This window comes from Silene latifolia, chromosome 6 (genome assembly GCF_048544455.1).
Source record: "Silene latifolia isolate original U9 population chromosome 6, ASM4854445v1, whole genome shotgun sequence".
Taxonomy (NCBI): Eukaryota; Viridiplantae; Streptophyta; class Magnoliopsida; order Caryophyllales; family Caryophyllaceae; genus Silene; species Silene latifolia.
The window spans coordinates 83839326-83866825 of record NC_133531.1 but is presented as its reverse complement, the minus strand read 5'-3'; the positions used below and the strand labels follow the sequence as shown (position 1 = coordinate 83866825).

General features: G+C 41.7%; 1 protein-coding gene across 1 annotated transcript; it reads left to right on the top strand.

Annotated features, from left to right (window-relative positions):
- Positions 1 to 24978: 24978 nt before the first annotated feature.
- Positions 24979 to 25620, top strand: LOC141588305 (uncharacterized). Its single transcript, XM_074409753.1, has one exon. It carries the CDS (start codon positions 24979 to 24981, stop codon positions 25618 to 25620), a length of 642 nt encoding a protein of 213 aa, XP_074265854.1.
- Positions 25621 to 27500: the final 1880 nt, after the last annotated feature.

Below are 27500 nucleotides of genomic sequence, written 5' to 3'. Positions count from 1 at the left end.
TGTAATTCGTTTCGTTCCTTATTTGTTTTCGTTAATTCTTTGATATAGGATATTAATTTCACATGTATATAATTCATCATCATTAACACATCTAATTCGTCATTTAAATCCGACTTAAATCCCTTATAATCTCATATTTGCGGGTTTTCGTCATTAAATTCAATCCGGGTTGTAGAAATTCGATTTGTTCATATTGGGTTTCTGGAATTCGATCTTTGATATATTTTCGTCTGTCTATTATATTATTCGTCATTAATTTGTCATCAATTCATCATGTTTAACCTATTTTGTTCACCCATGTCATTAATCAATCATTCATTCATGTAATTAATTCATCTTGCATCCGTCTTATCCATGTTTTATTGCTTTTATGACCATTAATCACATGTAAATAACCCATTAATCACTTCCATCCGAGTAAATATCATAATCGATCCTTAAATTCACTAATTAATATTAACGATTCGCAGTTCCGGCTTCACAACCAGAACTCAGCCTTGGAACAGACGCAGCAACTGCTGCGCCTTTTCCAGAGGGTGCAGTCCTGCTGTGCCTGTTCCAGGTTGATTTCTGTCTCTGAACTCCGTTGTTGCTTGACCTAGTTTAATTAGCATACGTATAATTAACTATTATTCGTATTATCGTCTACTGTTTTGTTCGTTAATTCTTTCTTTTCTTCTTTTCTCAAATTATCCGTTTTAAAGATATTTTCGACATGAATCGATAATCCCATTGTAATTATTTTCTTTATTGTAATTTTCTTTATTGTATTTATCATATTTCTTGCACCATTTGTATGTTTTCACATGTAATTGAGCATTAAATCCTACTTTGGCATTAATTGTATGCTAAATTAATTGTTCACCGACTTAGTCTAATTCTTCACATGTTAGGATTAAAACTTGGATGTTGCATTGCATGCATATAATCGACGATATATCAAGTATAGATGATGTCCCTAATCATTAGTAGAGGCCGCTATCGAGGCGGGCGGGATTAGGTGTTCGATCAAAAGAGCTTCCTAATACGTACCCTCACCCCTTACTCCAGATCTCTGTGAACATCCGTGTTCATTGGCATCCACGAGAGTCATTCTAGACATAGAATGCAAAGGGTAACGATTGCTTGGTTTTCATGTCTCTACTTTGTGTCTTGACATGGCACGAGGTATTCGAACGGTTCCAATTTCCCATAAAAATTGGTGGCGACTCCACAAAAATGCAAACGCTTGTTCTCTCTCCCAAGCGCCCCCGTGGGCCCCCGTTGTCCACAGTTTGGCGACTCCGCTGGGGATAATAGACTTACGTGTAGCCAAGGGTGAAACTTGAACAAGGTTAGGGAATAGTTTGTACAAGACAATTGTCGGTTTTCATAACTCGGTCTTCCTAGACTGTTTCATTCGGCCTTCCTAGGCCCAACCCAACCAATTTGACCAATCGTCCCGTCTAAACGGTCCTAATTCTTATTTGGGCCTAAGGATGGATAGCGATTGATGTCATCCATACCATGATGCTTACTCTTGTTTGTATCAAGGGCCTTCACTACTTGAGGAAATGGACTAGGAATCGGCCTTACTCTTGTTTGGTACGACCCTCTCCACAGACTTCGGGTTTGATGGTTCGGTATGGCAACCCACCCTTTAAACCAAAACCCTTTTAAATGCACTCAGCATCCCGTTATAATGCTTGTATAAATATTTATACCTTACGTGATCACCATTTCTAAACGAAACCATGACGATTTTTCAAAAAATCAAAACCCTTTTTAATCAAAATTTTGAAAAAAGGCCATTGTTTAGCGCAAAACCCAGTCAAAACTCTGTCCCTCTGTCGAGTCAAAATTCGGGCCACAAAGCCCATTTTAAAACCTCACTTCGAGTCCACTCCTACAACTACACTATAGTTGACTAGGATACACATTTTCAAACCTTGTCTTTTCTTCAAAGCTCACTTAACACAAGTGGCACACACCCACTTCACGAGTCAAAACATTTCTTCTCTTAGCAAATGTGTTAGAATGGTCGATCGTGTTTTGATTCGTCATCGATCTCTTATCCAGTTTTCAAGATGCCTGGAACCAGCGACACGAACCTCAACCAACTTCAAGATGGTAATGATCGAATCCTCGCCGCGCTAGCCCAAATCCAAGTTACCCAAGACCAAGTGCATGATCGCCTTGACACCATCGAAGGTCGGATCTACGTCGTAGAGGGGAGATTGCCTCCTCACGAAAGCGAAGTAGTAGGTGACTTCGCGAGTGAATCTAAGGACGAAAATCCTCCCATGGGACTAACTGTAGCCGAGAAAAGACTCCAATACTTAGAGGAGCAATTGATGTACCTTAAAGGAGATGACATTTATAGGGAAAACAACCGCAAGTATGAGGCCATCAATTCCAAATTGCCAACCAACTTCAATATGACGGATATCTCTAAATTCAAGGGGCACGAGAACCCTTTGAACCACATCCGTGCCTTCAAGGATTATATGTGTATCAAAGGCATCAAACCCGAGATGTTCTTAAGGATCTTTCCTTCATCTCTTGACACCATCCCAAAGCAATGGTTCTACTCTCTAGAACACAAGAAGATCGCTACTTGGGAAGATGCCGCAATCGAGTTTGCTAAGCAATATGCGGATAATGCCGAGATCCAAGTTAACATGCGCACTCTAGAGGTTCTTACCCAAAATGACAAAGAAGGATTCACCGACTTCCTAAGTAGGTGGAGGAAGACTAGTACCCAACTAGTTGAACGCCCGGATGAGGCTACCCTTGTGGAAAAGTTCGTGGATAATATCAAACCCATCTATGCCAATCATTTGAGATACCAAAACATCAAAACTTCCAAGGACTTAACCGTACTAGGGACAAGGATTGAAGATGACATCCGTAAAGGGCTCTTGTCCAAAACGGTAGGTCGAGGATACCAAGGCTCAACAAGTCGTTCATACGGCTCCACCAGCAAGACCGATGAGGTTAACCTTCTCGAGCCATCCAAGAAAAGTACCCCACCAAGGAAATTCACAAATCTTGGGGACACTTACTCCAACGCTCTAAGAAGGTTAATGAAACAAGGCAAACTCCAACCCATTGGACCTACTCCCGAACCCGAAAAGAAATCCAAATTCTGGGACGAGAACTCGTACTGTGAATACCATAGGGGCAAGAGGCGCGATTCGATTCAACGATTTTACGATCCAAAAATGATTAACCGATCCTGGATCCTATGATTCTATCAAGGTTGTAGAATCTTACGATCCTATTAAGTTGAAAATTTCTAGAGATGGGATCATAACACGATCCTACGATTCTACGATCCTACGATCTGATTCCATAATAAAAAATATTAATATATATTATTATATAATGACACCGTAAAACCCAAATTTCGTGTAAGTTGTAGAAACATGTTCATACAATTATACTAAAACCATTAATTACCAATATTTTATGAATAAATATTAATAAATAAGTGTTTTGATCTTCAATTATATGTTTTCACCAAATAAAAAATTATATTTAGTGACTTTGTAGAATCTTGCGATTCTACGATCCGATTCTACCGATTCGATCCTACCCTCCCCATCGATCCAAAGTAGAATCACGATCCTAACAACATTGCTACAAATTGAAAAATGTGCTTCAAGACATGATTGAAGATGGTCGACTACCAATACCGCCGGGAGGTAAACCCAACAACACTCAGAATCCTCTTGGAGTTCTAGTGATTACAAGTGACAAATCTACCTTAGATTGTTCACATCTCATTTCTCGAGTCGAAAATGAAATATACGCAATCGAGAATGAGGGGTTCTACTCTACCATCTCCCCTACCATTTCCGACTTCATCACAAGGGCAAGGAGTGTGGATAGACAAGTTTGGGAATTGGAGAATGTGGTGACAACTTTACACGACCCAAACGCAACACCCAAGGAGCATGCACCACTAATCTTCTCTCAAAATGCTACTATGCAAGAAATAATCACCGTGGTCGATAAACTAGTCGACCAAATCATACGACTAGAAGACGAAATCATGAGAATGAGGGAACTAGCTACAATCAATGGAGTTTGGGCCGATGATGATGAGGACGAGTATCTCATTGAAAACTCCCTAGTCAAAGAAATAGTCCAAAATGGTGAAGACCAAGATGTTGACCACCTAACTCGTTCGGGTCGTCCATATCAAAATGCTACTCAAAATGGTCCAACCAACGTTGTCACACCAAATGATAACGAAGATGACTCCACTGATCATTTGCTCAAGCAATTACAGAAGACAAAGGCTGATCTTTTAGTCTGGCAATTAGTAGCAAGCTCATTCCCACATCGCCAAGCTTTACTGCAAGCCTTGGCCAAGCTAAATGTAGCACATAACTCGACACCCGAAGATGTAGTCAACTTGGTCTTCCAAGAATCACCGAAGCTAAGTAATCCCATTACTTTCTCAGACGAAGATTTGCCACCTTTTCGCGCTAGTCATAACTTGGCTCTTTACATCACTGTCATTTGTCTAAGGAAGAACGTGCCAATGACCTTGGTAGATGATGGCTCGGCGGTCAACGGCATACCCCTCAAAACGGCATACAAATTAGGCATGAAAGAGTCGGATTGGACCCCTACCAATCAAGGTGTTCGCGCATATGATGGTAAACGACGAAAGGTAGTAGGACTCGTTAACCTAACCATAGCCACAGGGCTAATTGAGCGAAAGGTTAACTTCCAAATAGTGGACATTGAAGCTTCCTTCAACATACTTCTAGGAAGACCTTGGATTCACGCTTCCAAAGCGGTGACATCCACCCTTCATCAAAAGATCAAGATCCCACTAAATGGCAAAGTGGTGACGATCACTTCGTCACCCATCAAGGCAATAATCGAAAAGAAGTCGAACAATCAAGTCCTTGCATATCCAGTATATGAACTTGGGGGCTTCCAAAGGATAAGCGTCATAGAAAGTGAATTGGCACCCTTATACTATGATCCCTACTCCAACTTAGTGGTCAACCACATACTCAAATCCCAGGGATACTTCCCTGGAATGCCTTTGAACCCTATTCGAAGAAACACCTTCGCACCATACAAGGAAGGCAACTCAAAAAGGATACCACTTGGACTAGGGTACAAACCCACCAAAGAGGAAGTTCTCGAGATGCTCGCTCAAGTTCAAAACCGTAAGTATGTAGGAGTCCAAATGAGACCCTATCTCCCTACCCTAAATGGGTACTTTGTTAAGGAAGCAAGTCTAGAACTCTTTCACGGATTTCCCGAGCCTTGGCATCATCTCGAGAGGAAGCTAGCCGGAATCGAGATCTTTCACGATTGCTACTTTATCCCTCCAGAAATGGTTCCTACCGTCAAAATCCGTCAAGCACCTTGCTTAGACGAACAAGATATTAGCGTATTATTCGGAGAGGATCGATTCGTTAGAGCCGCGCAGGATGAGATCATTACCATGATACTTCAAGACGATCGCTTCAACCCCACCGCGTTAATCACAAAAACTAACGCGAGTCAGCAGAAAGGATGGAGAAAATCAATCAAGTGGACCAACAATCAAGGAAGACTCTTCAAGCTCACCACTGGAGAAGGAGAGATGTTCAAAGGAGAACCAGAAGACGATGAATTCGAGTCGGAGTCAGAGTCGGAGTCTAGAGAAGTCACTAGGGAGTCTCCTCCTGTCGTCATCCCCATTCCCTTTGTTTCTCCTAGCTTAGCCTCGAGTAGTTACAGTAGTTCGGGAAATGTCCCAACCACTGTCCCTTTACCGTCACTGACCACAGATAAGATGGCTTCTTTGTTTCAACTTTTCTCAAACTTTAATATGAATAAATCAGGTTCTGCTTACTCTTTGTGTTATCTTGAGTGCAATTCTGTTTACGATGATATTGAGGATGACCAAGACCCAGACTCAATTTAAATACCTCCTTACGTAGCCAAAGAAATACTACAGGAAGGGGAAAGGGGACCAGTAATAGAGGACACCGAACCCATCAATGTAGGAACCGAACTAGAACCCCAAGAACTTAGGATAGGGACTACCTTGAGCTCTACCGAAAGGGCCGATTTCATAGACCTCCTAAACGAGTTCAAAGACGTTTTCGCTTGGTCCTACAAAGACATGCCAGGGATCGACAGGGATATCGCCGAACATAGAATCCCGATTAAGCCAGGTTTCAAGCCTGTAAAACAGAAGCTTCGACGAATGAGAACGGAATGGGCTCTCAAGATTAAGGAAGAAGTTGATAAGCAATTCAAAGCCGGGTTCATCAAAGTTTCCGAGTATTCTGACTGGGTAGCCAACATAGTACCTGTGCCCAAAAAGGATGGGAGAATCCGTGTTTGTGTTGATTTTAGGGACTTAAACAAAGCAAGTCCTAAAGATGACTTCCCTCTACCACACATCCACATATTGGTAGACAATACTGCAGACCACGCATTACTATCCTTCATGGATGGATATGTGGCCTATAACCAAATCAAAATGGCCATATAAGACATGCATAAGACCGCCTTTGTCACTCAATGGGGAACCTATTGCTATAGGGTCATGCCGTTTGGGTTGATCAACGCCGGAGCTACATATCAACGCACCGCAACTACACTCTTACATGACATGATGCACAAAGAAGTTGAGGTATACGTAGACGACATGATTGTCAAGTCCAAGGATAGAGAAGGGCATATTGCGAACCTTCGCAAATTTTTCGCAAGGCTACGAAAGTACAACATGAGGCTCAATCCTCAGAAGTGCACATTCGGAGTAACATCTGGCAAACTCCTCGGATACGTCGTTAGCCAACGAGGTATAGAAATAGACCCTTTCAAGATCAAGGCTCTGATAAAAATGCCACAACCTCAAACAGAAAAAGAAGTCAGAGGATTCCTGGGAAAAGTGCAATATATAAGTCGATTCATATCGAAACTCACCATGATTTACGAGCCAATCTTCAAGAAGCTCAAGAAAACAGACCACACCATGTGGGATGATGATTGTCAAAAGGCATTTGACCGAATCAAAGAGATATTGGCTAAACCACCAGTGCTCATGCCACCTGAACGAGATCAACCTCTTGGTTTATATCTCACAGTAACCGAAACAGCCATGGGTGCCATGCTAGCTCAAACTGTAGGAAGTGAAGAAAGGGCTATCTACTACCTTAGTAAGAAGTTCTTGTAGTACGAGTGTAAATATTCACAACTCGAAAAGACATGCCTCGCTCTTGTGTGGGCAACGAAGAAGCTACGCCATTACATGCTTAGCTGCTCCGTCAAAATATACTCCAAAATGGATCCAGTCAAATACCTCTTCGAGAAACCCGTCCTCAACGGACGCCTAGCAAGATGGACTTTGATGCTCTCATAATTCGACCTCAAATACGTGCCTCTGAAAGTTATAAAAGGTCGCGCCGTCGCCGAATTCTTCGGAGAAAATCCCATTAATGACGCACAAACAATAGATACTTGGTCATTTCCGGACGAGGATATACTCCAAACTGATGTAGACTCCTGGAACCTTTACTTTGATGGGGCATCAAACTTAAGAGGATTTGGAATAGGAGTGTTGCTCATTTCTCCTGAAGGCGAGCATACACCAATCTCTGTCAAACTCAACTTCGAGGTGACAAATAACGCTGCAGAATACGAAGCTTGTCTAATTGGACCACAAGCGGAAGTGAGCTTAGGCATTAAAAACCTCCAAGTACATGGGGATTCATCCCTGATCATCAATCAAGTTACGGGATCTTGGAAAATTCGAAGCGAAAGCCTAGCACCTTATCAAGCCAGAATAGACCAAGTTGCCCAATTCTTTTATCACGTGACATATCTACACCTACCTCGGGAAGAAAATCAATTTGCAAATGCTCTTGCAAAACTCGCATCTTTGATCAATATGCCAGATAACATGGTGGAAATGCCTTTGTGCATCGAACGACGGTCAGAGCCAGCTTATGTCCACCAAATCACCGATGAAGAGGAAATCGCGCAGGAACCCTGGTTCCAAGCAATCCTGAATTTCAAGCTCAATGGTACCTATCCACCCGATATGGACAAAAGGGGACAACGCGCTATACGCCTACTAGCTTCCCAATACGTTCTCATGCAAGGAGAGTTATACAAAAGAACACCTCTTGGTGTAATCCTACGTTGCCTTGATCATTCACAGGCACGGAAAGTGATGGAAGAAGTCCACGATGGAGAATGCGGTCCTCACATGAGTGGGCCCATGATGGGAAAGAAAATCACACGTTTGGGGTATTATTGGACCACAATGGAATCCGATTGCATCAAATACGTGAGACATTGCCACAATTGCCAAATCTTTGGGAATGTACAACACGTCCCTCCTTCATTGCTCTATACGATGACATCTCCTTGGCCATTTTTTGCCTGGGGAATTGACATAATCGGGAAGATAACCCCAGCCGGAATAGGAGGTCATTGTTTCATCCTAGTGGCAGTCGATTATTTCGCCAAATGGGTAGAAGCGGCTTCCTACACGAGTCTCACAGCAAAAAACGTGGCAAAGTTCATACAAAACAACATCATCTGTCGATACGGTTGCCCACATGAGATCATTAGTGATAACGGATCACATTTCCAAGCTAAAACCGAGCAATTTCTAGCCAAGTACAAAATCAGGCATCACTACTCTTCGCCCTATAGACCACAGACTAATGGCGCGGTAGAGGCAGCAAACAAGAACATTGTCACAATTCTCAAGAAAATGATTGACAACTATCGAGATTGGCCAAGCAAGATACCCTTTGCTTTGTGGGGATATCGTACATCTGTTAGGACGCCCACTGGGGCTACTCCTTTCTATCTGACCTACGGCATGGAAGCTGTACAACCAGTCGAGCTAGAGATACCATCCTTGCGTATTTTACTCGAAAGTCAAATCCCAGAAGCCGATTGGAAGAGGGATAGATATGAAGAACTCATCCTCCTGGATGAACGTAGGCTACGCGCCTTGCATAATGTCCAAACATATCAAGCACGTATCAAACGAGCTTTCAACAAAAGGGTTAAGCCAAGGAACATCAAGGAAGGAGACTTAGTACTCAAATCGGTTAGAGCTCTCTTACCTGTCGACCCGCGGGGAAAATTCAAACCTAATTGGGCCGGACCATTTCTAGTCAAATCCATACTTCCAGGGGGTGCGGTTAGAATCACAGACCTAGATGGGAATGAGTTTTCCAACCCAACAAACCTTGACCAACTAAAACGGTACTATGCCTAGAATAGGAACAAAAATGCGCCTCGCGTAACCCCACGTGTCGCTCTTGTGGCACTAAATAAACGGCCCCTGGCCAAGTTAAAATAAGCTAGTGTCACTTTGCTCTTGCATTTTGACAAATTTGCCATCCTCATATCATCAAATAAACTAAACTGCACCTTCAGAGTAAGTAAAAAGCTCATGCTTATTTTCTAAGTTCATTACAAGCTCTTGCTTGAACAATTATTCTTTTACATTTACTCGAACTATGCGTAAGGGTTTGATTTCATTTTCTAAATGAATACGTAGGCAATCCTTCACAGGATACAACCCATTATTTTAAAATGTAAATAGAAGGACATTTGCATTTAATTTGGAATTCGACAAGAATAATAAATAGAAAATCGCAACGGTTTCATAACCATTTAACCTTTTTATTTCAGTTATTTTCTAATAATAGTACGCTACATAATAAAAATACAAATAAGCTAGGATTCTAAAAACCACACCTTCTTATTGCAACAATAATAATAATAATAATAATAAATAATAGCAAAGACTCGGGCTATTCTTCCATCTTCCCTTTGCCCTTGTCATTCCTATCATATTTCTTGTCACGACCTCGAGCCGGACGCTCTTGCGCCACTTCGGACCTAATCACCAACGGTCTTTCTCGAGGCCTAGACTTCCCATTCTTGTCAATCACTTTGTCCACGACAGGAGAGGTCTTCGGTTTCTTCGAAGGATGAACAACTCGAAACCCGGCTTCTTCCTCTCCCTCAGTCAAATGCTTTTCTTTCTCCTTTTCCACCTCGCGCACCTTGTAGTCAACGGGCTCGTGCTTCCTCAATCTCTCGCGCTCTTCAAGAGTAGTAGCCTTCCTCCATCGCAGATAAGAATCCGACACCCACAAGGCATTAGTAGAAGAGTTCAAGAACCACACGTTTCTTTGGGCCTATTTAATGGCCCACTCCCTTTGTCTCTCTGTAGTAAGCGCCACGGCGGTCTGCGGGACAGTATCAAGCTTTGGGATCGTCTGCTTTAGTCCAACCTGTCTCATCAGCCTTTCCGGGAAGATGCACACCATGAATTCCAAGCCAGGAATGCGCACAGATCGAGTAGGATCCAAAGAAGACACTCCAGTGACAGATTTACGGTGCCACCACGGTACAATCCACCTAATCAAAGGGCCATCATCACTCTTCAGTTTGTTCTCCCAATAATTGCAGACTCGGGTGAAGTCCACCATGTAAAGCCTGGTCCTCATTGCAATCGAACGAGCATGATAAGAAGGAACATGAACTGGGGGCTCGATCAATCGAAGCCGTTCCATAAGCCAAACCTACCAAAAGCGGGTATTAGACATAAAAAAAAACGAAAAAAAAAACGAAAAAAAAAAACGAAAAAAAAAACGAAAAAAAAAACGAAAAAAAAAAGAAGAAAAGAAAAAGAGAGAAGAAAATGTTCTTTTACCTGCAGAATGACGGGACTTCCCAAATACGGTAGGTCGCGGTTGACTTTCCTATTATCCAAGCCCAACAGGATCTCTCCTAGACATAAACAAGCTGGGCTTTTGCGCAGCTCCATTTGCTCAACAAGGCCCAGAAGACGGGGATCACCTCTCAAGTCTTCATCAACATGCCCTTGAAAGACATACACATGCAACAGGCAAAACCCAAATGCCCGCCGCCTAGCAACATAAGAAACGGTGGGGTCGGCCCTGTTAATAAATCGGTCAATGAAGTCCAACATTCGCACTCCCTTCGAGGTCACTAGACGGTCCACCTCGAGTCTAGTCAACCCAAACAAGTCTCTAAATTTGCTCTTATACCCTTGCGAAGTAGAAGGAATGGCAGGGTTCAGGGTCCCATCCGCCAATCGCAGCAATTTCTTCAGGAAATGGGCAAATGTCGCCTCCAGGGAACGCAAAAACATGGTAATTCGGGTCCCAATAATCAAGACAAGCATCCAAGAATGGTTTGACAACCTTGATAAGCTTCAAACTCAACAATAATCCAAGATTATAGGCGCCCATATCATATTTCTCCAAGTTGGAAAACTCGTTGGTCCATTCTTTTAAGCGAATTTCCAAAGTATTCATAATGAGGGATTATTTTATGTGATAAGACGAACAAGAGACGAAAGAATTGTGTGAATAAAAGCTCTATCGACGTCTCTATTTATACTAATTTATGTTTCCAAAAATCTGCCAGAACAGAACCACCTAGGAACAGGCGTAGCACCTGCTGCGCCTCTTCAAAGGGACGCAGCTCATGCTGCGCCTATTCCTTAGCTAGGTTTCTGTGATTTTCCGCGTTGGATCTTTCCTAATTCCGTGACGAATAATTTCCTATTCCTACGGGTTATTATTTTGGTAAATACGTGGAAATTACCATATTTCGTGTTTCCTAATTCCGCGGGCACGCATCTCGAGGCGACATCGACATTTTCGTCATTTTACCACACTTGTACAGTTTCATTTTAGGAAATAATTTTCATTTTAATATAACTCATTTTAGGAAATAACTTTCATATTAATTCATTTCAAAAAAATTATATTTATTTCATCTATATTTCTTTTATTCCTTTTTTCATTTCATTTCTAACTTATAGGTTTCTATTTTTTTCTTTTTTTAGGGGTAACCCTCCCTACCGTCCGGTCATTTCCGGCAAAATTTTTGCATTTTTGCATGCTTTTGAGTCATTCATTTTGCGCTAATTTAGGCCATGTGTATATACAAATGTATGTCTTGCGTGATTTCTATGTAAATTTCGGCAGCATGACGGCGTAAACCGTCATCTACCAAACCTGTTCAAAGCTAACCTGAAGATACAAGCAACACAACCCAGCAGCAAAGGCACTCAGGCCATCTTATATACAACCAAAAAGGGAAATGTACAACAAACTGGGGGCTCGAGCCCCAAACAAAGTCCAAAATGTTCAAAATGAAGGTCCAAAATGTACAAATGTGCAAAATACAGCCAACAAACAAACAAAAACTAAACAAAACTACTGCTGATCGCCCTCCAGCTCCGCAACTCTTCCCGCAAGAGCGGAAATCTCGGCGTCTCGAACCTCGAGCTCCCTCAACAAGCGAGCTGTCTCCTCCCGAGACTGAGCCAACTGTCGCTCCAGCTCACGGTCCCCCTGTAAACAACAAAATTGGCTCATGTCAATCATTTCAAGCAATTACAAGAGATGTTGGAAAATCAGAATTCAAAAATGAAATAGGTGCAAGGTTCATACCTGACGACCTCGACCGCCGACAAGTGCCTCGACGGCAGTAGCTCGCAGCCGGTTCGCCACCCTCCATAACGCCACAAACCGAGACGGCGCAACCTGCATTTTCAAAAAGAAGCTCTCAATAATTGAATAAGTTCAACCAAATGTGTTCTTACACAAAAAATTATGCAAATTAGAGGCTCACCCTCCGAATCAGATGCTGCCAACCGTCCAGGCCAGCATCCGTCACAGCCACGTCAAAATCACGCAGCTCGGAGATCGTCGTCCTCCCAGTCGTGTCAGTGTACTCGAGGGTCTCGGGGTACTCTGGGGGCTCGATGCCCGCCGCCTCAACCTCCTGCAAAGTCAAATATTTCTCATTAATCGATGATCTTTCATCGTAGTTCTCAAAATCAAAAATAAGGGAGAGTAAGATGCTCACCACAACCGGCCAGTACGCCAACCTCCCGTAGAGGAACGCCGAGTAGTCCTCACCAGGAAGAAGGAGGGCGTCACCACTAGCGCCATCCAAGTCGGCCTCCCTCTCAGCCTCAGAAGGCTCCTGGAACATCGTCCTAGGAGGATCGATGGGAACCGTCAACACATCCCGAGAACACTGACGAGCCAAACGCTCGCTCAAGTACCACACATGACCCATCGACGTCCTCAACAGCAGCCGGCTCGAGCTCCTGGGTCGAAGGACCTCAGCCACAAAAGGAGGCGCTCCAGCGTACTCCGCCCAAGGCCTGGGCACCCACTGGGACAAGATAAACAAGGAATCATTCTTATGATCGATTTAAAAGCAATGAAGAAGCAAATGAATATAAGTGAGATGCTTACGCTGTCTAGCTGAAGAGCGTTCACGTCCCGCCGGTAGACACCGTGAGAAGAACGCTTGCTCTTCGTTCTGCACATCACCTAATCCCTCACCACGGGATAGGCCTTCTCCAGCGGCTCCGTCCTCTTGGGCACGAGGCCCGGAAAGTAGGATTACACCCACGCCTGCAAAGCAAGATAGTCAATAACGATCTTTCGTGATGTGATAAAGAAAGGAATTGTTTTTAGTCTAAATGAAGGTTCATACCTCCAACAGTAGTCCAGGTCCGACAGCGCCAGTAGAAGTCCCCTTCTCCATCAAATCCGGGCGAACCATGGCCCTCATGAAGCGGATGAGGACCGCAAAACCAGCAGTGACCCAGTCCAACGCCCTAGGGAGCTCAGGTCAGAAAGGAAGGGAAGAAGCTTCGTCGACATCCTCTCTCCCTTGTCTCCGAGGTAAATCGAAGACAAAAACCACCAGAGCCACAAACGAGCCCTCTGCTCAGCTGTACAGGGAGGAGGAGCCGTCTGTCTCCCGTTAATCGTCACCAGCGCCGGGATCTTTCCCGCAAAGTAGTCTCGAACGTAAGAGCTGGGAACCAAACCCGACACTGTGACAGCCTTCGGCGACAAGTTCCAGCCGATCAACCTCCTAGCCTCGCCGAGTCCACCCTCATGGCAGTCTCTGGCCACTCCACAGCCTCAGACCCACACGGCAGACCAGAAATCATGCCGTAGTCCTCCAGAGTGACTCCCACCTCACCAAAAGGCATGTGAAAAGTGGAAGTCGTATCCCAGAATCGGTCCAAGAAAGCGCGGACCAGGCTAAGGTTAGCCCACAGCTTCCTCTTCGCGATATCCCTCCAGGTCTTCACCAAGGCACCAAACGCTCCACGATCGATCATGGCGCGCTCCTCCGCCGACAGCCGCTCGTAGCACTCCATCGCTGTCGTGTAACCCGAGAACGACCTGATGTTCCCGGCCTCCTATTGTGATTTGAAACAAAAGCTATCTTTAGTTTTGAATGAGAGTTGGATAAGATATGAGCAAATGAAATGAATGAAAGAAGATGAGTGCTGAGTAATGAATTGAAAATTACCAAGCTCTTCACCGTCCGGTAGGACAGGTGACCCTCTACAGCCCAAAGCAGGTGCCTACTCTTCCAGGTCTCAGCCCACGCGGGAGCTCCCCTCAGCTGACGACCTCGTCGTTCAACGTTGGCCCGTCTCGGGGCCTCCTCCTCCTCAACAGCCTCCTCCTCGTGGACCTCGCCCCAGCAGCCATCACCGCGGCGGTAAAAGCCTGCTCCAAAGCCTCCTCGACCACGGCAGTGTCTATCTCCATGGGAGCTCTCCCAGAAGTAGAAGCCTCATCACCTGCAATGTTAAAGCAAATTTAGGTTGTGTCACGTGACGACGAGCCTTGGTTAAGGGATTTTCGAGCCTTCGGAAGCCCTGAAATTGCTCTTTTCTCGCCATCTTTGGCCATATTCTCACAAACCCGATCACTCATGTGGTAATTAGGGTCAAGTCAAGCCTAATTTCGGCAGCATTTCGTTATAACGGCGATTATGCCCTAGAAAAGTATCCTGAAAAAGCTGTCACAAACCAAAATTCCGAGATGATAGGAAGTTTACCCGTCATCCAAGGATCCCAAATATCAAGTTTCATCGCAAATGGGCAATCCTAAGGCTATTTTCGAAGCAATTTACGGTTTAGCTGTGAAACCGTCTCAAATTCACTCAACGGCTCAAAATTCAACGAAAATTCGAAACAAATACATGGTTATATTCCTTATATTACCAATTATTCGTTTCTAATACCAATTTCACAAGGCAAATCCATTTGGGGGAAAAGCCCCAAATTTTCGATTTAATTGGGTTGAAAACCCTAATTTTTTCGATCCAAAATTGAGCAAATACAGAAGATTAATGCAAGAATAAGACACATACCTCGATTAGTCATGATTAATGCAAGCTTTCGGATCAAACCTTGGCGGAAGCGATAAATAACGTGTTATAGTCTCCTGTTGGCTTAGAAATGCGGGCCGGAACGAAAGATAATCGTCAAACGGACCAAAAAGATAAAATAGCATCGGGGAAGAGGCGCACCAAAGACGATCCCACAAATAACGTACTCATAACGAATTTTTGAAAACTCATATGGAGGGAACACCAGGAAGAGGCGCAGCAAGAGCTGTGTCTCTTGGAAGAGGCGCAGCGCCTGCCGCGTCTGTTCCCAAGGGTGTATTTTCTGCGTAAAAACGCGATAAACAGAGGGATTATTTCATTTGTTTCGAAACACAAATCGCACAATAATCTCTCAAATCCTAACCATTCCAAGACTTTGCTTGTCACAACGAGCATTTTTACAGGTGTTTCGACACACCTTCATTATATTTCCCCAACGAGAGTAAGCGGATAGACTTTCCCTCTCGATACATGGAGATTAATTCCCGATTATGTTCCCCAACGAGAGTAAACGGATAGACTTTCCCTCTCGAGACATGGAGATCAACATCAGCCCCTATTTCTTCCGAAGTTTGTTTGAAGCTGAACACGAACAGATTTCTCCCAGCAGTTCCCGCCTGTGTCCTGCTACTCACAATATTTCTTGTTTCCCCTCGGAGTGCGATAAAGATGTCATTCTCCATAAGTTCCCAAACCAGTAGAGTTCCTACACTCGAGCCTTAGTTACCCTTTAGTTTAAACTTATATTCGGGCCTCCTTCCCGCCGATGCTTTCCTTTGGGGCCCCACACCCTAGCACCAATCCTTATATATCTTCTAGGTCTTACCCTTAGCTCCTATGCATCTCCGGAAGCATCTCAAGAAGAAGTCTCAGGTATGGTCTCTTCTTATGGCTGGCGAGCTTCCTTACGTAGTCTAATGGACTTTAAACGACCCTCCCTGATAGTCGACAGACTCTGAAATATTCCCGACGACAGGTCCTTGGCTCAGACCCCTTGAGCCGCCTCGCGTCGCCATAGTCGTCAGGTTGTAATCTTCGATTGACCTGATGGCTATACTTTAACTTTGACCTTGTCCAAGCCTCAGTCAAAGTGGGGGCTCTGTAGATACCTCATTTATGCACCTCTCGCAAACCACCCGGTGATGATTGGGCCGCATGTTTGGTACGCGGAACGATTTGTGACAGTTCGTAAGTTTATCGTCAAGTGATTGCTCAAACATTAATGTCTACCTCTTAGTTGTCATCTACGTGCCGATACGGTCGTTTTGACAGTAATTAGAGTACATTTGGAGTCCGGGCCTAAAACCGTCTTCATTTTCTGATAACCGTTCAAATCCCGAGTGAGAATGTTCTGGAATGTTCCGGATATTTCTATTCCATATTTTATAAATATTTCACAATCTTTACTCTTTGGAAAACAATTTCCGGTAATATTCATACAAAATATTAAGGAAAACCGAATTATCCCTTTATTCCATAATTTAAACACGGAAATCTTTCTTCCGCAGGAGGAAACCACTTGGGAACAGACGCAGCAGGTGCTGCACCTCTTCCAAGAGACGCAGTGACTGCTGCGCCTCTTCCCAGGTCCTTTTCTGCGTATTTCTCGTATCTTTTTCATATCTTTCCGAGATTCACTTCCAAAGACTCTCTGAAACCCTAATTCCTTCACGTGATTAGTATAAATAGAAGCCTTCGCTCCTCATATTTCTCACGCGAGTGTCCGCCCTTCTCATCTCCCTTTGCATTCTAGACCTTTGTTCTTACTTTTTGGCGTCTACGTGCTTGAACATTCGACCACGTAAGCTCGGATCCTTCTGAGTACCAGCCTCGTTTGCATGACCGACCAATTTGACCAACTCCACAATCAATCAACTTAATTAATCTAATCGTTTTCCTCTTACGAGGGCACTTTCATATTTGCATTATAGTTCGAGTCGAGCATCGTTAATCGATATCTTAGTCCATCTCGTTTCGTCAAACATGTAAGTCTGAGGGTGTAAATCTCTCTTTATTTATTGTTATTTACCTTTTGTATCATCAATTGTAAGGTTCATGTCGAAAATACTTATTAAAACCGATTTCTAAAACCGTGCTTTAAAACCTCTTTTTACGGATTTCCAGAAGACAAACCGTCGAGAAAGGACGCAGCAACTGCTGCGCCTCTTCGAAGGAGCGCAGTGCCTGCTGCGCCTCTTCGTGAGGCTGCCGCAGTTCCTGCTTCCTTTCTTCTTCCTTTGTCCTCTGTAATTCGTTTCGTTCCTTATTTGTTTTCGTTTGTTTTCGTTAATTCTTTGATATAACATATTAATTTCACATGTATATAATTCATCATCATTAACACATCTAATTCGTCATTTAAATCCGACTTAAATCCCTTATAATCTCATATTTGCGGGTTTTCGTCATTAAATTCAATCCGGGTTGTAGAAATTCGATTTGTTCATATTGGGTTTCTGGAATTCGATCTTTGATATATTTTCGTCTGTCTATTATATTATTCGTCATTAATTTGTCATCAATTCATCATGTTTAACCTATTTTGTTCACCCATGTCATTAATCAATCATTAATTCATGTAATTAATTCATCTTGCATCCGTCTTATCCATGTTTTATTGCTTTTACGACCATTAATCACATGTAAATAACCCATTAATCACTTCCATCTGAGTAAATATCATAATCGATCCTTAAATTCACTAATTATTATTAACGATTCGCAGTTCCGGCTTCACAGCCAGAACTCACCCTTGGAACAGACGCAGCAACTGCTGCGCCTCTTCCAGAGGGCGCAGTCCTGTTGCGCCTGTTCCAGGATGATTTCTGTCTCTGAACTTCGTTGTTGCTTGACCTAGTTTAATTAGCATACGTATAATTAACTATTATTCGTATTATCGTCTACTGTTTTGTTCGTTAATTCTTTCTTTTGTTCTTTTCTCAAATTATCCGTTTTAAAGAAATTTTCGACATGAATCAATAATCCCATTGTAATTATTTTCTTTATTGTAATTTTATTTATTGTATTTATCATATTTCTTGCACCATTTGTATGTTTTCACATGTAATTGAGCATTAAATCCTACTTTGGCATTAATTGTATGCTAAATTAATTGTTCACCGACTTAGTCTAATTCTTCACATGTTAGGATTAAAACTTAGATGTTGCATTGCATGTATATAATCGACGATATATAAAGTATAGATGATGTCCCTAATCATTAGTAGAGGCCGCTATCGAGGCGGGCGGGATTAGGTGTTCGATCAAAAGAGCTTCCTAATACGTATCCTCACCCCTTACTCCAGATCTCTGTGAACATCCGTGTTCATTGGCATCCACGAGAGTCATTCTAGACATAGAATGCTAAGGATAACGATTGCTTGGTGTTCATGTCTCTACTTTGTGTCTTGACATGGCACGAGGTATTCGATCGGTTCCAATTTCCCATAAAAATTGGTGGCGACTCCACAAAAATGCAAACGCTTGTTCTCTCTCCCAAGCGCCCCCGTGGGCCCCCGTTGTCCACAAGGCCTTGCTCCTATCATGTCTCCCATAAAGTAAATAACTCAGATACCGTAAGAAAAGCCGAAGACAAACATGCTGAACATCAAGTAAAGACATACTAATCACGTCTGCGTCCGCATAACCCGTCAACAATGGAAAGAATCGGACCACAGACATCCCAGAACCATTATACAAATCACTAGTGGTATGCTTATCAATTCCTAAAATCTCATAAAGACGGTCAAGGACCGTTCCTCATTAAAAAACCTAAAACGGATAAAGTGTTCCGCCGGGAAATAAGCATATGAACTCAAAAATTCTAGAGTCAAGGCACGATATGATAGTTCGTGCAACAGAAAAAGGCCCTGCAACCCAATTTCGACAAACATACCAAACATAATCTCATCAATCTTTAAAGTACGCAAGATTTTTCGATCCACACACCGAGTGGCAAGCATAGTCTTGTTCATTAAATTCAAGAAGTTATCCCGCTGCTCTTTGTCACGAAATTCAATGAAAGGAAACACGTCAATTGGTGATAGATCATCCTCCACCTCGGATGACTCAACCACCTCCGGCTGACGAACGGGAGCGCGCCTCTCATGTGGCCTCTTATTACCTTTTCCACTAGTCGACATACCTGCAAAAGAGACAAGTAAACAATCACAAACCCGACTATTATGCAAAACAGCCCACGTTTTTCAGCATAGATGGGTCGAAAAATTGGCTTTTAAGACCGAAAATCATACATAAACCATCTGAAAGGCAAGGGGATTGCAATTAAATATCGAATAATGAAGATTCCAAGCATAAGAACACAATTTCTAACCAATTTAATGCATAAATTGAACCCGGATTTTGAAGAACCATAATTCCCAAATTAGCAAATTAGGCATTTAATTCAACAAATAAAGGACTAATAAGCAAGGAAATAGCAATTGTATATGAGCAATGGAAGATTCAAGGCAATAAACATAAGATTTAAGCACAAAAATTCAGATTTTTCGGACCATATGTGAGCAAAAACAGGACTTACCAGAGCAAAAGCAAGCAATAGAATTCGAAAATAAGCACAAAGATTGATGTAAATCACTTGACAAACAACGAAACACAAGTTTAATTGGAGAATTGATAATGAATGTGGAGGAATTTAGAGAGAAAGGGGAAGAATCAGTCGAAAATAGGCAAAGAAAAGTGACGGGTAGTAGAAAGAGTAGGGACTAATAGAAGTAATTAAAAGAAAAACCCAGCCGGTTCAAAACGCGGAACCCGGTTCAAACTGGTGCCTCGATCGAGCCTGAAGGGACTCGATCGAGGAACCAAAATCTCAGCATCCCAACTTTCGTTCTAACTGGCTTTTAATTATCCCTTTGGTGCCTCGATCGAGCCCTGGGTGAACTCGATCGAGCACGTTTGTGCCTCGATCGAGCCTGGGTGGAATCGATCGAGGAACCTGCTGTTTTTTTTTTGTGAAATGTGAGATATATATATTAGAAATGAGTAATTAAAATGAAAGTTCAGACCAGCCTCAACACCTATGCCAAAGCATTCATGCTACAACCATATCACTGCAGCCACAAAAACAATACAGTATAACACTAAACTAGACCAGACATAAAGCCTCACTCCACTGATATGCTCTATTTCCTTAGCCATACTCTCTCATTCTGTGTAGGCTCCTTGCTTAATCTTGCTCTGATTCTTCTCTTCACTTCTTCTCTGATAGTGACAGCAACATTGTCAGGCCGTATCAATTGAAGATTCATCCTTGCATTATTCCTCTGGGTCCAAATGAAGTATAAGAAGGCTGTCCAGATGAGAGAATGCACATCCTGCTTCAATGCAGGCTTGGTACCAGTTCCATTAGGTGGTGCAGATGTGACACCCCGCGATAACGCGGAAAATATAACTAATAAAATGCGGAATTTTAGGGAATTTTTGAAACTTTTAAAATTTAAAGCGCGGGTTCACCAAAATCTAAAACATAAATAAAGAGTGGGGAAATAAAGATTTTAAATTATACAAACGTGATAGTCGAGGTGAGGGAAAATATATCCCTCGAATGATAATACAATAAAAGGTAGGTCTAAACAATCCTAATAAACCAACTACTAGGCCGAAGTGCTCGCTAGCTCACACATGTCTTCACCCCATGAATGCATCACTAATACCTGTCATTCATGTAAACATGAACGCCACAGTCGGTGGGGAGTAACTCAAGTTCTCCCGACCACAAAATGTCGAAACGAACATAACAAAGAACTAAAACAGGTAAGTCATGTAAGACTCTTACAAAAATATGGATATCAAGTTTATGTTTAAACATGGTGATTAAATGAGATGGAACAAGATAGATCAACATTAGCATGATAACGGTTAAACAATTCATGTGAGACAATTAAATAATATGAAAGACAAGAAAACAGACACAGCCACTTAGCCACGAGCACGTATTTCAAGGAGATATGACCAAAGTAACCATCCAAATAATGCAAGACATTTATTACTCTTAGACTATAATTTCCCCGGGTAGGACTACAATAATAATACGGTCCTAGTCTAAATCTGCAGATTCTCGGGTGTACATCCCGATTCGACGTGCGCCAGCACAGCACGCACCCAAGACTCGACTACTAAGGAGACCGAGTACCCCAATCGCCGAAACAAAGACGAAAGTGGCGGAAAGACTAAGATAAGACTCACTTTCCCGAGAAAAGACAAGTGGCCAAAAGTCGTACTTGCCAGAACAGCACAAATATGCCAAAACCGTACTTGCCAGAACAGCACAAGTAGGTCAAACCCGTGCTTGCCAGAACAGCACAAGCAGAGCAAAACTGCATGTCAAGCACATACGATGGTAATATGGCATTTCTACAAGAATACGACTCAACCAAATAAATATTTATAATAAACCTTTCATACTTGTATTAAATTAATAAATATCTCATTTCATAATTTAACATGCCGGTTAAACATAACGAGCGATAATGAATAATTTACGTTACGTAAAATTACGGAATAAAATGTGACCCAGTCTAAGTGACTCATTTATGAGTCCAACAAACCACTATAAGAAGCCCATTAATTGAATCACTTTAAGCCCAACAACAAGGCATGCTAGACCCAACTTACTACTCATGTAAAATCTAAACATATAATCATGTGAAGCCCAACAATTTGATCATGTGAGAAAAATATATATAATGAACGATATTTAATAAGTTACGTAATATAAAACACAGGGATTTCACAATCATACTTCATGTGAGAAAGATATGTAAATGGACAATGTTTAACTAAATACGTTATATAACACACGAGATCCAATTTAAATAACCGCAACAAAGCATACACAAGACCACCCCAACTCCTAAACTGGCCCAATAATCAAAATATGAACAAGCCCAATTGACTACTAAAATTCCAAATGGCCCGAGGCCTAGCTGCCAAGCACACCCCAACATAGACAAATGAGAAGGAATAAGGAGAAAACAGGGGTATGGGTATCCCGTGACTAACCCGGAACGACCTGGCCATGGCCACGCTGCCCGCCAACAAACAGTTACCAGTCCAACTCCAAAACAACTCCTACAACCGCCTCAACAGGGCAACCACAGTGACCCCCCCCCCCCCAAACAGCTACCTTCACGACTCAGAACAGTCCCATTTTGGGTCCTCATAAACCCGTCCCAAGCAACTGTCCAGCCACTGTCACCATTCGAAACAACCCGATTAAGTCGTCGAGTCTAAGCCCATAACCAATCTATTTAGCTACACACAGTCGCATAAAACCGTCCCCAAGAAGGCATAGTACGACACGCCCAGAGTTACTCCATCCTCGCGCCATAAAACAGTCCTAAGTTGAGCTAAATTAAGACAATATTTGAAGCGGGTTTAAGACTGATGTTCACAAGTATTAAGTAAGCTCAGGAGGAGCCCTAGAGACCTCACATACCGAGCACAAGGCCATTTCTCCAGTCCTAAATCTCGCGATTTTGAGCAGCAACAACGAGTCACAATCCGACACTAGTGAGAACACGATTTAAGACGGAATTTAGCGCAATAAATTCAAGCATACAAGTAAGAAAATCAAAACAAGACTCAAGCTTTAAAACGTAAGAGCATGAAAACGATGGGTAAGACGAAAATTCGACATTTTGTCGAGTAACCTATCACCGTTACCTTTTTGCTCTCCTAAACGTCCAAGAAAACGCCCAACGATGATCTTAAACCCAAAAATGGCACAGAAAAGCTCTAAAACCGGATCCTTTGAAAGACGACCGAAATGCAACAGACGAAAGTTTGGCTCTTTTTTACATAGAAACAAGGAGAATGCGTAGGGGAAGCTAAAGGTATAAAAATGGTGAAGTTTGGTTGAGAAATAAGGGAGAAAATGGGGGTTGAAGGAGGCGGAAATGGTTGTTGCTGATGTTTTGTTATTGTGGCTGCTGCTGCTCATTCGAAAAGAAAGAAGAAGAAGGAAAGAGGGTGTGGGGATGGGGACACACGGGTAGGGTAGTAGTAATAATGTAATAATAATAATAATAATAATAATAATAATAATAATAATAATAATAATAATAATAATAATAATAATAATAATAATAATAATAATAATAATAATAATAATAATAATAATAATAATAATAATAATAATAATAATAATAATAATAATAATAATAATAATAATAATAATAATAATAATAATAATAATAATAATAATAATAATAATAATAATAATAATAATAATAATAATAATAATAATAATAATAATAATAATAATAATAATAATATATAAATGTGGGGTGTGAGTGAGTAGGTGTATGAGTGTTGTTGAATTTTGATTGGTCGAGATTAAGGATAGTCTTACATATGAAAATGTGACGGTCTATTGCTAGACGGAAAAATGTCTCGAGTTTATTTTAACTTGAGACGGAAAATAATATTATTACTGTCACTATTATTATCTTACCAAAATATGTATACATCTATTCTTATATAAATTATGCCTCAAGAATATAATTTAATAATACGTATTTTTATAAAAAAATGAGCTTTTATATAATACGTTCATAGAAATCGCGTTTGACATAAAATTAATTAAATTGAATAATTCAAAAATATAAAATAAAGCAATCAAACGGTTTAATAAATTTTAAATGTCAAAATGGGAAATTTGCGGGTGTTACAGCAGACATGCTTACATCAACCTTAAAGCCACACCAGGTCTCTACTGTAGCCATGATTTGTCTGCTATATGAGCATTCAAAGAAAAATGACTCTGAGTTTCAACAGCAGCATCACATATGCAGCATCTATTATCAGGACAACATCCAATCTGGTACAACTTGTCCTTAACCTTCAAACCATTATTCATGGTAATCCAGCTAATCATAGCATGTTTAGGGTAGTTCTATTTGTTCGAAACAAAGTTTTTCCAACTCTGTAAGGATTGTTTTGGTCTCAACCATTCATAGCCACTTCTAATTGAGTATCCCTGAGGATCCTCAGACCATTGGTCATCAATGTATGCTGGCTTCATGATCTCTTTTACACTATAGATACACTTCCATGCCCAGGACACATCATTTGGTGGAGAGTAGGTATACCAGTCCTTATTCTTGATATAAATCTGATTGACCCATCTGATCCACAACCTATCAGCTTTGCCATAAATCCAATTCACCAGTTTTGCAACAGTAGCAGTATTCCAAAGTTCAGCCTGCTTGATGCCTAAACCTCCTTCATCTTTTGGTAGTGTAACCTTGTCCCATGCTATGAGAGGGACCCTGTGATATTCAGCACTGCTTCCCCATAAATAATTTATGCATATGGCCTCTATCCTCCTAATTACTCCCTTAGGTATCAAAAAGATACTAGCCTAATAAGAGTAAAGAGTGTTAAGGACTGAATTGATAAGAACAACCCTCCCAGCATAGGAAAGCTTTTTGGCACCTAGGCTCCTTATTCTATTCACCATTTTTTCATCAAGAATGTTGCAATCTTTCTTGTTCAACCTACCTGCTTGAATTGGAACCCCCAAATATCTGAATGGCAATGTCTCCTCTGCAAAACCAGTAGCCTGTATGATATCTGCCTTTAGAGAAGCAGGCATGCCATTAAAGTACACCTTAGATTTGGTACTATTCATAGTAAGACCAGTAGCTTTAGAGAAAGAGGAAAAAGCCCTGATTAAGATCATGATTGACTGAGCATTTCATTGAGTGTCTGGCTAACTATGGGATGATTGATCTGCCTGGGACTGGTGCTTTTTATAATAGGAGTAATAAGCAGGATCCTATGACTAGAGTTTACAGTAGGCTTGATAGATGTTTGGCTAATCAAGAGTGGTTCAATTGTTTTCCTGATATGGTTGCTCATTTTTATTCTGCTGGACTGTTTGACCACTGCCCTTGTACTGTGAGTAATGTCAAACTAGACTCAGGTAGGAGAGCTAGCTTCAAATTCTTCAATATATGGGGAGATGCCCCTTCTTTCCTATCCAAAGTGCAAGAGGAATGGCAACAACATTATCCTGGTTATAAAATGTTTAATGTGGTGAAAAAGTTAAAAAATGTAAAGTCAAAACTCAAAGAGTTAAACAAGGAGTGCTTCTCTGATATTGAAAATAAGGCCAGCATAGCAGAGAAGGATTTGCTTGATGTCCAGTTACAGATAAAGAAGGATCCCCAGAATGTTGCTTTGATTCAAAAAGAGAACCAGATTTTTGAGAGCCTAAAAGTTCTCAGTAAGGCCAGAACCGGTTTCCTGCAGCAGAAAGCTAAAATCGAATGGATGGAGGATGGTGATAGTAACACAGCTTATTTCCATGGAGCTATCAAGAAAAGATGCACTCTAAATAAAGTTACCCAAATTGAGGACTAGTATGGAAAGAGTTGTGTGGAAAGCCAAAGTATCCAAGATGCCTTCTTAGATTACTACAAACAGCTCTTGGGAAGCAGTAAACCTACTGAACCAGTCAGGGCTCAAGTGATCAGTATGGGAAAGTGCTGCAGTCATGACCATCGCTTGATTCTGAATTCTCCTATTACCAATGAAGAGATTAAGAAAGCTTTCTTTGACATACCTATTGACAAAGCACCTGGTCCAGATGGGTACACCAGTGGGTTCTTCAAGAAGAGTTGGGATATTATTGGTGCTGATGTTTTTTGGGCTATCAGGGACTTCTTTGACACTGGAAAGTTGTTGAATCAACTGAATGCCACCAAAATTATTTTGATCCCTAAGTGTGACAGGCCAACATCAGTAAAGCATTTCAGACCTATTGCCTACTGTAACATGATTTATAAGGTGATCTCTAAGCTTATTTGTAATAGACTATTTGGTTTTACCTGACATTGTAGGTGAGAATCAAGGAGCTTTCATTAAAGGGAGATCACTTATAGAGAATGTGTTAATTTGTCAAGATATTGTAAAATTATACAACATGAGGGCAGTATCCCCTAGATGCCTCTTCAAGATTGATTTACAGAAGGCCTATGATATTGTGGAGTGGGGATTTGTTGAACAATTATTCAGGGCTCTTGGCTTTCCTGATAGATTCACTAAGAGAATAATGGTTTGTGTGAAATCCACCTCCTTCTCTTTATGCTCGAGGAACCTGCTGTTGGCCTCTTTTCTCGTTGATTGAATTCCTAAGTTCGATTTCCGTCAAATCCTGCACAAAAACACTTTGAAACACATAAAATTTCCTCCCTCACACCTCTCAAAACTCAAGGAAATCCTTAAATTTAAATGCGATAATTAAATTAAAATCCTAATTTACAAAATATTACATTACAATTTCCGAGCTGCCTCTCGGTAGCGCTGGTTTAAGCGGTCCGGCACGACCGTAATTCCTAATTAGTAAGAGAAATCAATGGCAAAGAGGTCAATGGCCTCTATTACCCCAATATGAGCTCCTTCATAGTAGATTTTCAATCGTTGCCCATTCACTTTGAAGGTCTCTCCTTTGTCAGTTTGCAGTGTAACTGACCCAAATTTGTTCACATCAACTACAGTGAACGGTCCAGACCACCTACTCCCTAGCTTAGCTGGAAACAAGCACAAACGAGAGTTAAATAATAGTACCTTCTCGCCGACATGAAATTCTCTTTGTAAAATATGCTTGTCATGCCACTTCTTCGTTCTCTCCTTGTACACTTGAGCACTATCATAGGCATGCAGTCGAAATTCATCCAGCTCATTCAACTGCATCAATCGTTTCTCACCTGCTAGTGAGGGATCCATATTCAGCTCTTTTATGGCCCACATAGCCTTGTACTCAAGCTCCACAGGTAAATGACAAGATTTGCCATAGACTAGATGGTAAGGTGATGCTCCAATCGGTGTCTTGTATGCAGTACGGTAAGCCCATAAGGTGTCATCAAGCTTCCGACTCCAATCTTTTCTATTCTTGCTCACTACCTTCTCCAAGATCTGTTTCAATTCTCTGTTGGAAACCTCCACTTATCCACTGGTTTGAGGATGATATGCCAATCCTCTGCGGTGTGTAACGCCATATTTCTTCAATAAAGAATTAAGATGACGCTCATTGAAATGCTTTCCTTCATCACTTATCAACGCGCGAGGCACTCTAAACTGTGGAAAGATAATCTTCTTAAACAACTTAACAACAAATTTAGCATCACAAGTGGGGGTGGCAATTGCCTCCACCCATTTAGAAACATAGTCGACAGCTACTAATATATATTGATTCCCGTGAGAGGTAGGGAATGGCCCTTGGTAATCAATGCCCCAAACAT